The sequence below is a fragment of the Pseudophryne corroboree genome, chromosome 3 (genome assembly GCF_028390025.1).
Source record: "Pseudophryne corroboree isolate aPseCor3 chromosome 3, aPseCor3.hap2, whole genome shotgun sequence".
Classification (NCBI taxonomy): Eukaryota; Metazoa; Chordata; class Amphibia; order Anura; family Myobatrachidae; genus Pseudophryne; species Pseudophryne corroboree.
In genome coordinates, this window is record NC_086446.1 from 797,523,288 (window position 1) to 797,536,872 (window position 13,585).

Consider the following 13,585-nt stretch of genomic DNA (forward strand, 5'->3'; position numbering starts at 1 on the left):
AGATGCTGGGTGGGAGCCGAAGAGGAAGGAGACCGCGCAGAAGAGCGTAGAAGGGCCGGGCCGCTCAGAAGACGCCGCAGAAGCTGTTCCTGAGGCCGCCAAAGAGGCCTGAAGACACGGTTGTCGGCAGAGATGTCCAGCGGCAGCTAAACGCAGAAGAGCGGTGGCGGCGCCGCTGGCCAGGACGGGCCAGCGGCAGAAGAATGAAGAGGAGTGCCAGATAGGTCACCAGGGGTGGGAAGCAAAAGAGCTAACGAAGCTCCTCCCTGGTGCCTCTCCCTCCGGGACAGGTAGGCCCTCGGTGAGGGCGCCTGTCACTCACCACCTCCCTAGACCATCAGGGATCGGGCATTAGGCCCGTGGGCATAGTCAGGCCACCAGCGCAGTAGGCCCGTGGCTAATCCCAGGCATTAGACCGTAACACAACTCCTGGCGCTTTTTAACACTAAAGAATAAAACAATCCTGAGGGATCATAAAGACTTTCATCTAGCCAGGAATAAGGCAATAAAGGTAACAGTATAAAGTTTATGCTGAACATGTCTCCAAACCTCTCGATTCAGAGTTCCTGGACTAATGGTGACGACATGGGTGCATCACTGACCTTCAGAGGGGACGGCAGAACACAGCGCTGGTCTTCCAGGCGGCTGCACTGAAATAAACACGCAGCAGATGTAAATATCATAACACCAACACAGAGAAGAGCTAACACTCTAATCTACCCATTCCCCAGCTGTCCTGTGCTGATCCCAGCACCTGAGTCAAAGTTCTGCCTGCTACCCTGCAGTCCTCGTCCTAAGTAAACGTTTGAGAAGAACCGGCCACCGTCACCCAGGGCCAGATTAAGCCTTGGGGGTGCCCGGGCACTTGAGATAGGGGGGCACCAGAGGAAGGTGGGGGATGTATATTGAAACGTGATACCCCTGTGTCTCTACCTGCCCTGCATACTGTCCAGGTCACACTCTGGCTCTCGCATTAAGATGGAAAGCTAGTGATATCAGTGTGCTTTGGACGGGGGGGCCCCTGACATAGGGGGGCCCGCGGTACAGTATGCCCGGCATCCCCCCCTTAAATCTGGCTGTGCCGTCACCAGCAAGGAGGTGCAGCTGCAGTCACACACACCATCCAGAATTCAGCGGTTCTAGGTGTTGGTGAAGGAGACTGGAGGTGGCTGTGACAACTCTCCTTCTACTAGTGCTCAGTTGACGCTCACAGTTGGCAAAAATGAAGGCGTGTCACCCCCATTTTCCGGGAGTAGCGAGGCCAAGGTCTGCGTCATGAGACGCAGTTTCCTTGGCCTCGCAAGCTGCCCTTGGACGGCCCTCAGCTTGCTGTCGCAGGTGGTCACGATGTTTGATTCCAGACTGCAACTCCGGTCGCAGTGCTACGATCGCAAATGCAGCCTGGAAGTGTGTAACACCTCCTGCATTTCCATTGCTAAGGATCACATTTGCAAAGCTGACGGGCAGCAGATTTACAAACGCGATCCACGCTGGATTAGCTCCTAAGATCTGTGTGCAGGATAACACATGATTATATGATGTACAACACATCTACAGAGGCGTCCTTACACATCCAGTCTCAATACGCCGCGCATTGCGAGGTGCCTGCCGCAGGTGAGCCGTCAGATACTATGAGACTCTATGCTTTGCTAGAATTTGGCGTCTTTTTTCCCGAAAATACATCTTAGTGTCAATGTGATGTGACTAGGACGCACCCGGGAGACTGTACTGAGTAATTTGATATGACACTTGTATACTGCGTGCGGCTGAGTCTGTATACGGAGCAGAACAGAACTTGTATTGGAAATAAGCTGCGGCTGCTACACTGTAGCACTCTGTATACAGATTCAGGGACTCAGTCATTCCGGTGTCATCATTTATATCACATTAATCAGCGCGGTCTCCGCGTGCGTCCTAGTCACATTGCGTTGTGACTAAGATTCATTTTCAGCAAAAGAAAAGATGCAAGAAAGACGCCCGACACTAGCAGCGTAACACGGGACCTGGCGCGATGAGAGGGGCTGTCTGGCGCGGCTGCAGAAGGGATGTATTACACGTCTGTATTACACGCACACACATGTATAGTACTACATCTGATACACCTCAGACACGTGACTTCCTTACCTGCATTTTCTCTATCATTTCAAACAAGTCAGCGGACTGAAATAAAAGACCAGAGAGGCGTCATACACAGATGTACAATGTGCTGCGCAGATCATACACAGATGTACAATGTGCTGCGCAGATCTTACACAGATGTACAGTGTGCTGCGCAGATCATACACAGATGTACAGTGTGCTGCGCAGATCATACACAGCGCAGAACATATACAGTGCAGATCATACACAGCGCAGAACATATACAGTGCAGATCATTACCAGATGTACAATGTGCTGCGCAGATCATACACAGATGTACAATGTGCTGCGCAGATCATACACAGATGTACAGTGTGCTGCGCAGATCATACACAGATGTACAATGTGCTGCGCAGATCATACACAGATGTACAGTGTGCTGCGCAGATCATACACAGATGTACAATGTGCTGCGCAGATCATACACAGATGTACAGTGTGCTGCGCAGATCATACACAGATGTACAATGTGCTGCGCAGATCATACACAGATGTACAGTGTGCTGCGCAGATCATACACAGATGTACAATGTGCTGCGCAGATCATACACAGATGTACAATGTGCTGCGCAGATCATACACAGATGTACAATGTGCTGCGCAGATCATACACAGATGTACAATGTGCTGCGCAGATCATACACAGATGTACAATGTGCTGCACAGATCTTACACAGATGTACAATGTGCTGCGCAGATCATACACAGATGTACAGTGTGCTGCGCAGATCTTACACAGATGTACAGTGTGCTGCGCAGATCATACACAGATGTACAGTGTGCTGCGCAGATCATACACAACGAAGAACACACACAGCGCAGATCATACACAGCGCAGAACATATACAGTGCAGATCATTACCAGATGTACAATGTGCTGCGCAGATCATACACAGATGTACAATGTGCTGCGCAGATCATACACAGATGTACAATGTGCTGCGCAGATCATACACAGATGTACAGTGTGCTGCGCAGATCATACACAACGAAGAACACACACAGCGCAGATCATACACAGCGCAGAACATATACAGTGCAGATCATTACCAGATGTACAATGTGCTGCGCAGATCATACACAGATGTACAATGTGCTGCGCAGATCATACACAGATGTACAGTGTGCTGCGCAGATCATACACAACGAAGAACACACACAGCACAGATCATACACAGCGCAGAACATATACAGTGCAGATCATTACCAGATGTACAATGTGCTGCGCAGATCATACACAGATGTAACATAGAATGTGACGGCAGATAAGAACCACTTGGCCCATCTAGTCTGCCCCTTTTTTATCCTTTAGGTAATCTCAACCCTTTTTGAATCTTAATTCTTTGTAAGGATATTCATATGCCTATCCCATGCATGTTTACACTGCTCTACTGTCTTACCCTCTACCACCTCTGATGGGAGGCTATTCCACTTATCCACTACCCTTTCTGTGAAGTAAGTTTTCCTTAAATTTCCCCTGAACCTCCCCCCCTCCAGTCTCAGTGTATGACCTCGAGTTCTAATACTCCTCTTCCTTTGAAGAATGTTTCTCTGACGTCCTAGTGGATGCTGGGAACTCCGTAAGGACCATGGGGAATAGCGGCTCCGCAGGAGACTGGGCACAAAAGTAAAGCTTTAGGACTACCTGGTGTGCACTGGCTCCTCCCCCCATGACCCTCCTCCAAGCCTCAGTTAGATTTTTGTGCCCGGCCGAGAAGGGTGCACACTAGGGGCTCTCCTGAGCTTCTTAGTGAAAGTTTAGTTTTAGGTTTTTTATTTTCAGTGAGACCTGCTGGCAACAGGCTCACTGCATCGAGGGACTAAGGGGAGAAGAAGCGAACTCGCCTGCTTGCAGAGCGGATTGGGCTTCTTAGTAGAGATGAGCGGGTTCGGTTTCTCTGAAACCGAACCCGCACGAACTTCATGTTTATTTCACGGGTCCGAGCAGACTCGGATCCTCCCGCCTTGCTCGGTTAACCCGAGCGCGCCCGAACGTCATCATGACGCTGTCGGATTCTCGCGAGACTCGGATTCTATATAAGGAGCCGCGCGTCGCCGCCATTTTCACACGTGCATTGAGATTGATAGGGAGAGGACGTGGCTGGCGTCCTCTCCATTAGAAATTAGATTAGAAGAGAGAGAGAGATTGTGCAGAGTCAGACAGAGTTTACCACAGTGACCAGTGCAGTTGTTGTTAGTTAACTTTTATTTATTTTAATATAATATATCCGTTCTCTGCTATATCCGTTCTCTGCCTGAAAAAAAACGATACACAGCAGCAGCCAGTCACACAGTGTGACTCAGTCTGTGGGCACTCAGCTCAGCCCAGTGTGCTGCACATCAATGTATAAAAGGCAAAGCTTATAATAATTGTGGGGGAGACTGGGGAGCACTGCAGGTTGTTATAGCAGGAGCCCCCAGGAGTACATAATATTATATTAATTTAAAATTAAACAGTGCACACTTTTGCTGCAGGAGTGCCACTGCCAGTGTGACTAGTGGTGACCAGTGCCTGACCACCAGTATAGTAGTATATTGTTGTATGTATTGTATACTATCTCTTTATCAACCAGTCTATATTAGCAGCAGACACAGTACAGTGCGGTAGTTCACGGCTGTGGCTACCTCTGTGTCGGCAGTCGGAACTCGGCAGGCAGTCCGTCCATCCATAATTGTATTACAATATATACCACCTAACCGTGGTATTTTTTTTTCTTTCTTTATACCGTCATCATAGTGTCATACTAGTTGTTACGAGTATACTACTATCTCTTTATCAACCAGTGTACTGTGCGGTAGTTCACGGCTGTGGCTACCTCTGTGTCGGCAGTCGGCAGGCAGTCCGTCCATCCATAATTGTATTATTATTATAATATATACCACCTAACCGTGGTTTTTTTTTCATTCTTTATACCGTCATAGTGTCATACTAGTTGTTACGAGTATACTACTATCTCTTTATCAACCAGTGTACAGTGCGGTAGTTCACGGCTGTGGCTACCTCTGTGTCGGCAGTCGGCAGGCAGTCCGTCCATCCATAATTGTATTATTATTATAATATATACCACCTAACCGTGGTTTTTTTTTCATTCTTTATACCGTCGTCATAGTGTCATACTAGTTGTTACGAGTATACTACTATCTCTTTATCAACCAGTGTACTGTGCGGTAGTTCACGGCTGTGGCTACCTCTGTGTCGGCAGTCGGCAGGCAGTCCGTCCATCCATAATTGTATTATTATTATAATATATACCACCTAACCGTGGTTTTTTTTTCATTCTTTATACCGTCGTCATAGTGTCATACTAGTTGTTACGAGTATACTACTATCTCTTTATCAACCAGTGTACAGTGCGGTAGTTCACGGCTGTGGCTACCTCTGTGTCGGCAGTCGGCAGGCAGTCCGTCCATCCATAATTGTATTATTATTATAATATATACCACCTAACCGTGGTTTTTTTTTCATTCTTTATACCGTCGTCATAGTGTCATACTAGTTGTTACGAGTATACTACTATCTCTTTATCAACCAGTGTACAGTGCGGTAGTTCACGGCTGTGGCTACCTCTGTGTCGGCAGTCGGCAGGCAGTCCGTCCATCCATAATTGTATTATTATTATAATATATACCACCTAACTGTGGTATTTTTTTTTCTTTCTTTATACCGTCGTCATAGTGTCATACTAGTTGTTACGAGTATACTACTATCTCTTTATCAACCAGTGTACAGTGCGGTAGTTCACGGCTGTGGCTACCTCTGTGTCGGCAGTCGGCAGGCAGTCCGTCCATCCATAATTGTATTATTATTATAATATATACCACCTAACCGTGGTTTTTTTTTCATTCTTTATACCGTCGTCATAGTGTCATACTAGTTGTTACGAGTATACTACTATCTCTTTATCAACCAGTGTACAGTGCGGTAGTTCACGGCTGTGGCTACCTCTGTGTCGGCAGTCGGCAGGCAGTCCGTCCATCCATAATTGTATTATTATTATAATATATACCACCTAACCGTGGTTTTTTTTTCATTCTTTATACCGTCGTCATAGTGTCATACTAGTTGTTACGAGTATACTACTATCTCTTTATCAACCAGTGTACAGTGCGGTAGTTCACGGCTGTGGCTACCTCTGTGTCGGCAGTCGGCAGGCAGTCCGTCCATCCATAATTGTATTATTATTATAATATATACCACCTAACCGTGGTTTTTTTTTCATTCTTTATACCGTCGTCATAGTGTCATACTAGTTGTTACGAGTATACTACTATCTCTTTATCAACCAGTGTACAGTGCGGTAGTTCACGGCTGTGGCTACCTCTGTGTCGGCAGTCGGCAGGCAGTCCGTCCATCCATAATTGTATTATTATTATAATATATACCACCTAACCGTGGTTTTTTTATACCACCTAACCGTGGCAGTCCGTCCATAATTGTATACTAGTATCCAATCCATCCATCTCCATTGTTTACCTGAGGTGCCTTTTAGTTCTGCCTATAAAATATGGAGAACAAAAAAGTTGAGGTTCCAAAATTAGGGAAAGATCAAGATCCACTTCCACCTCGTGCTGAAGCTGCTGCCACTAGTCATGGCCGAGACGATGAAATGCCAGCAACGTCGTCTGCCAAGGCCGATGCCCAATGTCATAGTACAGAGCATGTCAAATCCAAAACACCAAATATCAGAAAAAAAAGGACTCCAAAACCTAAAATAAAATTGTCGGAGGAGAAGCGTAAACTTGCCAATATGCCATTTACCACACGGAGTGGCAAGGAACGGCTGAGGCCCTGGCCTATGTTCATGGCTAGTGGTTCAGCTTCACATGAGGATGGAAGCACTCAGCCTCTCGCTAGAAAACTGAAAAGACTCAAGCTGGCAAAAGCACCGCAAAGAACTGTGCGTTCTTTGAAATCCCAAATCCACAAGGAGAGTCCAATTGTGTCGTTTGCGATGCCTGACCTTCCCAACACTGGACGTGAAGAGCATGCGCCTTCCACTATTTGCATGCCCCCTGCAAGTGCTGGAAGGAGCACCCGCAGTCCAGTTCCTGATAGTCAGATTGAAGATGTCAGTGTTGAAGTACACCAGGATGAGGAGGATATGGGTGTTGCTGGCGCTGGGGAGGAAATTGACCAGGAGGATTCTGATGGTGAGGTGGTTTGTTTAAGTCAGGCACCCGGGGAGACACCTGTTGTCCGTGGGAGGAATATGGCCGTTGACATGCCAGGTGAAAATACCAAAAAAATCAGCTCTTCGGTGTGGAGGTATTTCACCAGAAATGCGGACAACAGGTGTCAAGCCGTGTGTTTCCTTTGTCAAGCTGTAATAAGTAGGGGTAAGGACGTTAACCACCTCGGAACATCCTCCCTTATACGTCACCTGCAGCGCATTCATAATAAGTCAGTGACAAGTTCAAAAACTTTGGGTGACAGCGGAAGCAGTCCACTGACCAGTAAATCCCTTCCTCTTGTAACCAAGCTCACGCAAACCACCCCACCAACTCCCTCAGTGTCAATTTCCTCCTTCCCCAGGAATGCCAATAGTCCTGCAGGCCATGTCACTGGCAAGTCTGACGAGTCCTCTCCTGCCTGGGATTCCTCCGATGCATCCTTGCGTGTAACGCCTACTGCTGCTGGCGCTGCTGTTGTTGCCGCTGGGAGTCGATGGTCATCCCAGAGGGGAAGTCGTAAGCCCACTTGTACTACTTCCAGTAAGCAATTGACTGTTCAACAGTCCTTTGCGAGGAAGATGAAATATCACAGCAGTCATCCTACTGCAAAGCGGATAACTGAGTCCTTGACAACTATGTTGGTGTTAGACGTGCGTCCGGTATCCGCCGTTAGTTCACAGGGAACTAGACAATTTATTGAGGCAGTGTGCCCCCGTTACCAAATACCATCTAGGTTCCACTTCTCTAGGCAGGCGATACCGAGAATGTACACGGACGTCAGAAAAAGACTCACCAGTGTCCTAAAAAATGCAGTTGTACCCAATGTCCACTTAACCACGGACATGTGGACAAGTGGAGCAGGGCAGGGTCAGGACTATATGACTGTGACAGCCCACTGGGTAGATGTATGGACTCCCGCCGCAAGAACAGCAGCGGCGGCACCAGTAGCAGCATCTCGCAAACGCCAACTCTTTCCTAGGCAGGCTACGCTTTGTATCACCGCTTTCCAGAATACGCACACAGCTGAAAACCTCTTACGGCAACTGAGGAAGATCATCGCGGAATGGCTTACCCCAATTGGACTCTCCTGTGGATTTGTGGCATCGGACAACGCCAGCAATATTGTGTGTGCATTAAATATGGGCAAATTCCAGCACGTCCCATGTTTTGCACATACCTTGAATTTGGTGGTGCAGAATTTTTTAAAAAACGACAGGGGCGTGCAAGAGATGCTGTCGGTGGCCAGAAAAATTGCGGGACACTTTCGGCGTACAGGCACCACGTACAGAAGACTGGAGCACCACCAAAAACTACTGAACCTGCCCTGCCATCATCTGAAGCAAGAAGTGGTAACGAGGTGGAATTCAACCCTCTATATGCTTCAGAGGTTGGAGGAGCAGCAAAAGGCCATTCAAGCCTATACAATTGAGCACGATATAGGAGATGGAATGCACCTGTCTCAAGTGCAGTGGAGAATGATTTCAACGTTGTGCAAGGTTCTGATGCCCTTTGAACTTGCCACACATGAAGTCAGTTCAGACACTGCCAGCCTGAGTCAGGTCATTCCCCTCATCAGGCTTTTGCAGAAGAAGCTGGAGGCATTGAAGAAGGAGCTAACACGGAGCGATTCCGCTAGGCATGTGGGACTTGTGGATGCAGCCCTTAATTCGCTTAACAAGGATTCACGGGTGGTCAATCTGTTGAAATCAGAGCACTACATTTTGGCCACCGTGCTCGATCCTAGATTTAAAGCCTACCTTGGATCTCTCTTTCCGGCAGACACAGGTCTGCTGGGGTTGAAAGACCTGCTGGTGACAAAATTGTCAAGTCAAGCGGAACGCGACCTGTCAACATCTCCTCCTTCACATTCTCCCGCAACTGGGGGTGCGAGGAAAAGGCTCAGAATTCCGAGCCCACCCGCTGGCGGTGATGCAGGGCAGTCTGGAGCGACTGCTGATGCTGACATCTGGTTCGGACTGAAGGACCTGACAACGATTACGGACATGTCGTCTACTGTCACTGCATATGATTCTCTCAACATTGATAGAATGGTGGAGGATTATATGAGTGACCGCATCCAAGTAGGCACGTCACACAGTCCGTACTTATACTGGCAGGAAAAAGAGGCAATTTGGAGGCCCTTGCACAAACTGGCTTTATTCTACCTAAGTTGCCCTCCCACAAGTGTGTACTCCGAAAGAGTGTTTAGTGCCGCCGCTCACCTTGTCAGCAATCGGCGTACGAGGTTACATCCAGAAAATGTGGAGAAGATGATGTTCATTAAAATGAATTATAATCAATTCCTCCGCGGAGACATTGACCAGCAGCAATTGCCTCCACAAAGTACACAGGGAGCTGAGATGGTGGATTCCAGTGGGGACGAATTGATAATCTGTGAGGAGGGGGATGTACACGGTGATATATCGGAGGGTGAAGATGAGGTGGACATCTTGCCTCTGTAGAGCCAGTTTGTGCAAGGAGAGATTAATTGCTTCTTTTTTGGGGGGGGTCCAAACCAACCCGTCATATCAGTCACAGTCGTGTGGCAGACCCTGTCACTGAAATGATGGGTTGGTTAAAGTGTGCATGTCCTGTTTTGTTTATACAACATAAGGGTGGGTGGGAGGGCCCAAGGATAATTCCATCTTGCACCTCTTTTTTCTTTTCTTTTTCTTTGCATCATGTGCTGATTGGGGAGGGTTTTTTGGAAGGGACATCCTGCGTGACACTGCAGTGCCACTCCTAGATGGGCCCGGTGTTTGTGTCGGCCACTAGGGTCGCTAATCTTACTCACACAGCTACCTCATTGCGCCTCTTTTTTTCTTTGCGTCATGTGCTGTTTGGGGAGGGTTTTTTGGAAGGGACATCCTGCGTGACACTGCAGTGCCACTCCTAGATGTGCCCGGTGTTTGTGTCGGCCACTAGGGTCGCTAATCTTACTCACACAGTCAGCTACCTCATTGCGCCTCTTTTTTTCTTTGCGTCATGTGCTGTTTGGGGAGGGTTTTTTGGAAGGGCCATCCTGCGTGACACTGCAGTGCCACTCCTAGATGGGCCCGGTGTTTGTGTCGGCCACTAGGGTCGCTAATCTTACTCACACAGCTACCTCATTGCGCCTCTTTTTTTCTTTGCGTCATGTGCTGTTTGGGGAGGGTTTTTTGGAAGGGACATCCTGCGTGACACTGCAGTGCCACTCCTAGATGGGCCCGGTGTTTGTGTCGGCCACTAGGGTCGCTTATCTTTCTCACACAGCTACCTCATTGCGCCTCTTTTTTTCTTTGCGTCATGTGCTGTTTGGGGAGGGTTTTTTGGAAGGGACATCCTGCGTGACACTGCAGTGCCACTCCTAGATGGGCCCGGTGTTTGTGTCGGCCACTAGGGTCGCTTATCTTTCTCACACAGTCAGCTACCTCATTGCGCCTCTTTTTTTCTTTGCGTCATGTGCTGTTTGGGGAGGGTTTTTTGGAAGGGACATCCTGCGTGACACTGCAGTGCCACTCCTAGATGGGCCCGGTGTTTGTGTCGGCCACTAGGGTCGCTTATCTTTCTCACACAGTCAGCTACCTCATTGCGCCTCTTTTTTTCTTTGCGTCATGTGCTGTTTGGGGAGGGTTTTTTGGAAGGGACATCCTGCGTGACACTGCAGTGCCACTCCTAGATGGGCCCGGTGTTTGTGTCGGCCACTAGGGTCGCTTATCTTTCTCACACAGTCAGCTACCTCATTGCGCCTCTTTTTTTCTTTGCGTCATGTGCTGTTTGGGGAGGGTTTTTTGGAAGGGACATCCTGCGTGACACTGCAGTGCCACTCCTAGATGGGCCCGGTGTTTGTGTCGGCCACTAGGGTCGCTAATCTTACTCACACAGCTACCTCATTGCGCCTCTTTTTTTCTTTGCGTCATGTGCTGTTTGGGGAGGGTTTTTTGGAAGGGACATCCTGCGTGACACTGCAGTGCCACTCCTAGATGGGCCCGGTGTTTGTGTCGGCCACTAGGGTCGCTTATCTTACTCACACAGCGACCTCGGTGCAAATTTTAGGACTAAAAATAATATTGTGAGGTGTGATGTGTTCAGAATAGGCTGAAAATGAGTGTAAATTATGTTTTTTGAGGTTAATAATACTTTGGGATCAAAATTACCCCCAAATTCTATGATTTAAGCTGTTTTTTAGGGTTTTTTGAAAAAAACACCCGAATCCAAAACACACCCGAATCCGACAAAAAAAATTCGGTGAGGTTTTGCCAAAACGCGGTCGAACCCAAAACACGGCCGCGGAACCGAACCCAAAACCAAAACACAAAACCCGAAAAATTTCCGGCGCTCATCTCTACTTCTTAGGCTACTGGACACCATTAGCTCCAGAGGGACCGAACACAGGCCCAGCCTCGGAGTCCGGTCCCAGAGCCGCGCCGCCGGCCCCCTTACAGAGCCAGAAGCAAGAAGAGGTCCGGAAAGTCGGCGGCAGAAGACATCCTGTCTTCACCAAGGTAGCGCACAGCACTGCAGCTGTGCGCCATTGCTCCTCAGCACACTTCACACTTCGGTCACTGAGGGTGCAGGGCGCTAGGGGGGGGGCGCCCTGAGCAGCAATAAAAACACCTTGGCTGGCGAAAATACATCACATATAGCCCCCAGGGCTATATGGATGAATTTTAACCCCTGCCAGATTCCACAGAAAAACGGGAGAAAAGGCCGCCGAGAAGGGGGCGGAGCCTATCTCCTCAGCACACTGGCACCATTTTCCCTCACAGCTCCGTTGGAGGGAAGCTCCCTGGCTCTCCCCTGCAGTTACTACACTACAGAAAAGGGTTAAAAAAAAGAGAGGGGGGCGCAGTATTAATAAAACAGCAGCTATAAGGGGAAAAACACTTATATAAGGTTATCCCTGTATATATATAGCGCTCTGGTGTGTGCTGGCATACTCTCCCTCTGTCTCCCCAAAGGGCTAGTGGGGTCCTGTCCTCTATCAGAGCATTCCCTGTGTGTGTGCTGTGTGTCGGTACGTTGTGTCGACATGTATGAGGAAGAAAATGGTGTGGAGGCGGAGCAATTGCCTGTAATGGAGATGTCACCCCTTAGGGAGTCGACACCTGAGTGGCTTATGGAAGGAATTACGTGACAGTGTCAGCTCTTTACAAAAGATTGATGACATGAGACAGCCGGCTACTCAGCCTGTGCCTGTCCAGGCGTCTCAAAAGCCATCAGGGGCTCTAAAACGCCCGTTACCTCAGATGGCAGATACAGACGCCGACACGGATACTGACTCCAGTGTCGACGATTAAGAGACGAATGTGACTTCCAGTAGGGCCACACGTTACATGATTGAGGCTATGGAAAATGTTTTACATATTTCTGATAATACCAGTACCACTAAAAAGGGTATTATGGCCCTCATTCCGAGTTGTTCGCTCGGTATTTTTCATCGCATCGCAGTGAAAATCCGCTTAGTACGCATGCGCAATGTTCGCACTGCGACTGCGCCAAGTAACTTTACTATGAAGAAAGTATTTTTACTCACGGCTTTTTCTTCGCTCCGGCGATCGTAATGTGATTGACAGGAAATGGGTGTTACTGGGCGGATACACGGCGTTTCAGGGGCGTGTGGCTGAAAACGCTACCGTTTCCGGAAAAAACGCAGGAGTGGCCGGGGAAACGGTGGGAGTGCCTGGGCGAACGCTGGGTGTGTTTGTGACGTCAACCAGGAACGACAAGCACTGAAATGATCGCACAGGCAGAGTAAGTCTGGAGCTACTCTGAAACTGCTAACTCGTTTGTAATCGCAATATTGCGCGTACGTCGGTCGCAATTTTAAGAAGCTAAGATTCACTCCCAGTAGGCGGCGGCTTAGCGTGTGTAACTCTGCTACATTCGCCTTGCGAGCGAACAACTCGGAATGAGGGCCTATGTTTGGTGAGAAAAAACTGCCTGTAGTTTTTCCTGCATCTGAGAAATTAAATGAAGTGTGTGATGATGCGTGGGTTTCCCCCGATAAAAACTGTTAATTCCTTAAAAAGTTATTAGCATCATACCCCTTCCCGCCAGAGGATAGGGCACGTTGGGAAACACCCCCTAGGGTGGATAAAGCGCTCACACGCTTGTCTAAACAGGTGGCACTACCGTCCCCGGTTACGGCCGCCCTTAAGGAACCTGCTGACAGAAAGCAGGAAAATATCCTAAAATGTATATACACTCACACGGGTGTGATACTGCGACCAGCAATCGCCTCAGCCTGGATGTGCAGTGCTGGGGTGGCTTGGTCGGATTCCCTGACTGACAA

The 13,585-nt window shown here is 48.6% G+C and overlaps 1 protein-coding gene across 2 annotated transcripts in view; it reads right to left on the reverse strand.

Moving 5' to 3' along the window:
• LOC135056909 (rap1 GTPase-activating protein 1-like) overlaps positions 1 to 13,585 on the reverse strand; it is a 311,987-nt gene that overhangs the window by 256,142 nt on the left and 42,260 nt on the right. For both annotated transcript variants that reach the window (XM_063962680.1, XM_063962681.1), the window contains exons 3-4: positions 2,125 to 2,160; positions 603 to 650 (exon numbers count right to left, since the gene is read on the reverse strand). In XM_063962680.1, coding sequence (XP_063818750.1) covers positions 603 to 650; positions 2,125 to 2,160 — 84 coding nt within the window. The remainder of the gene's footprint in view (positions 1 to 602; positions 651 to 2,124; positions 2,161 to 13,585) is intronic.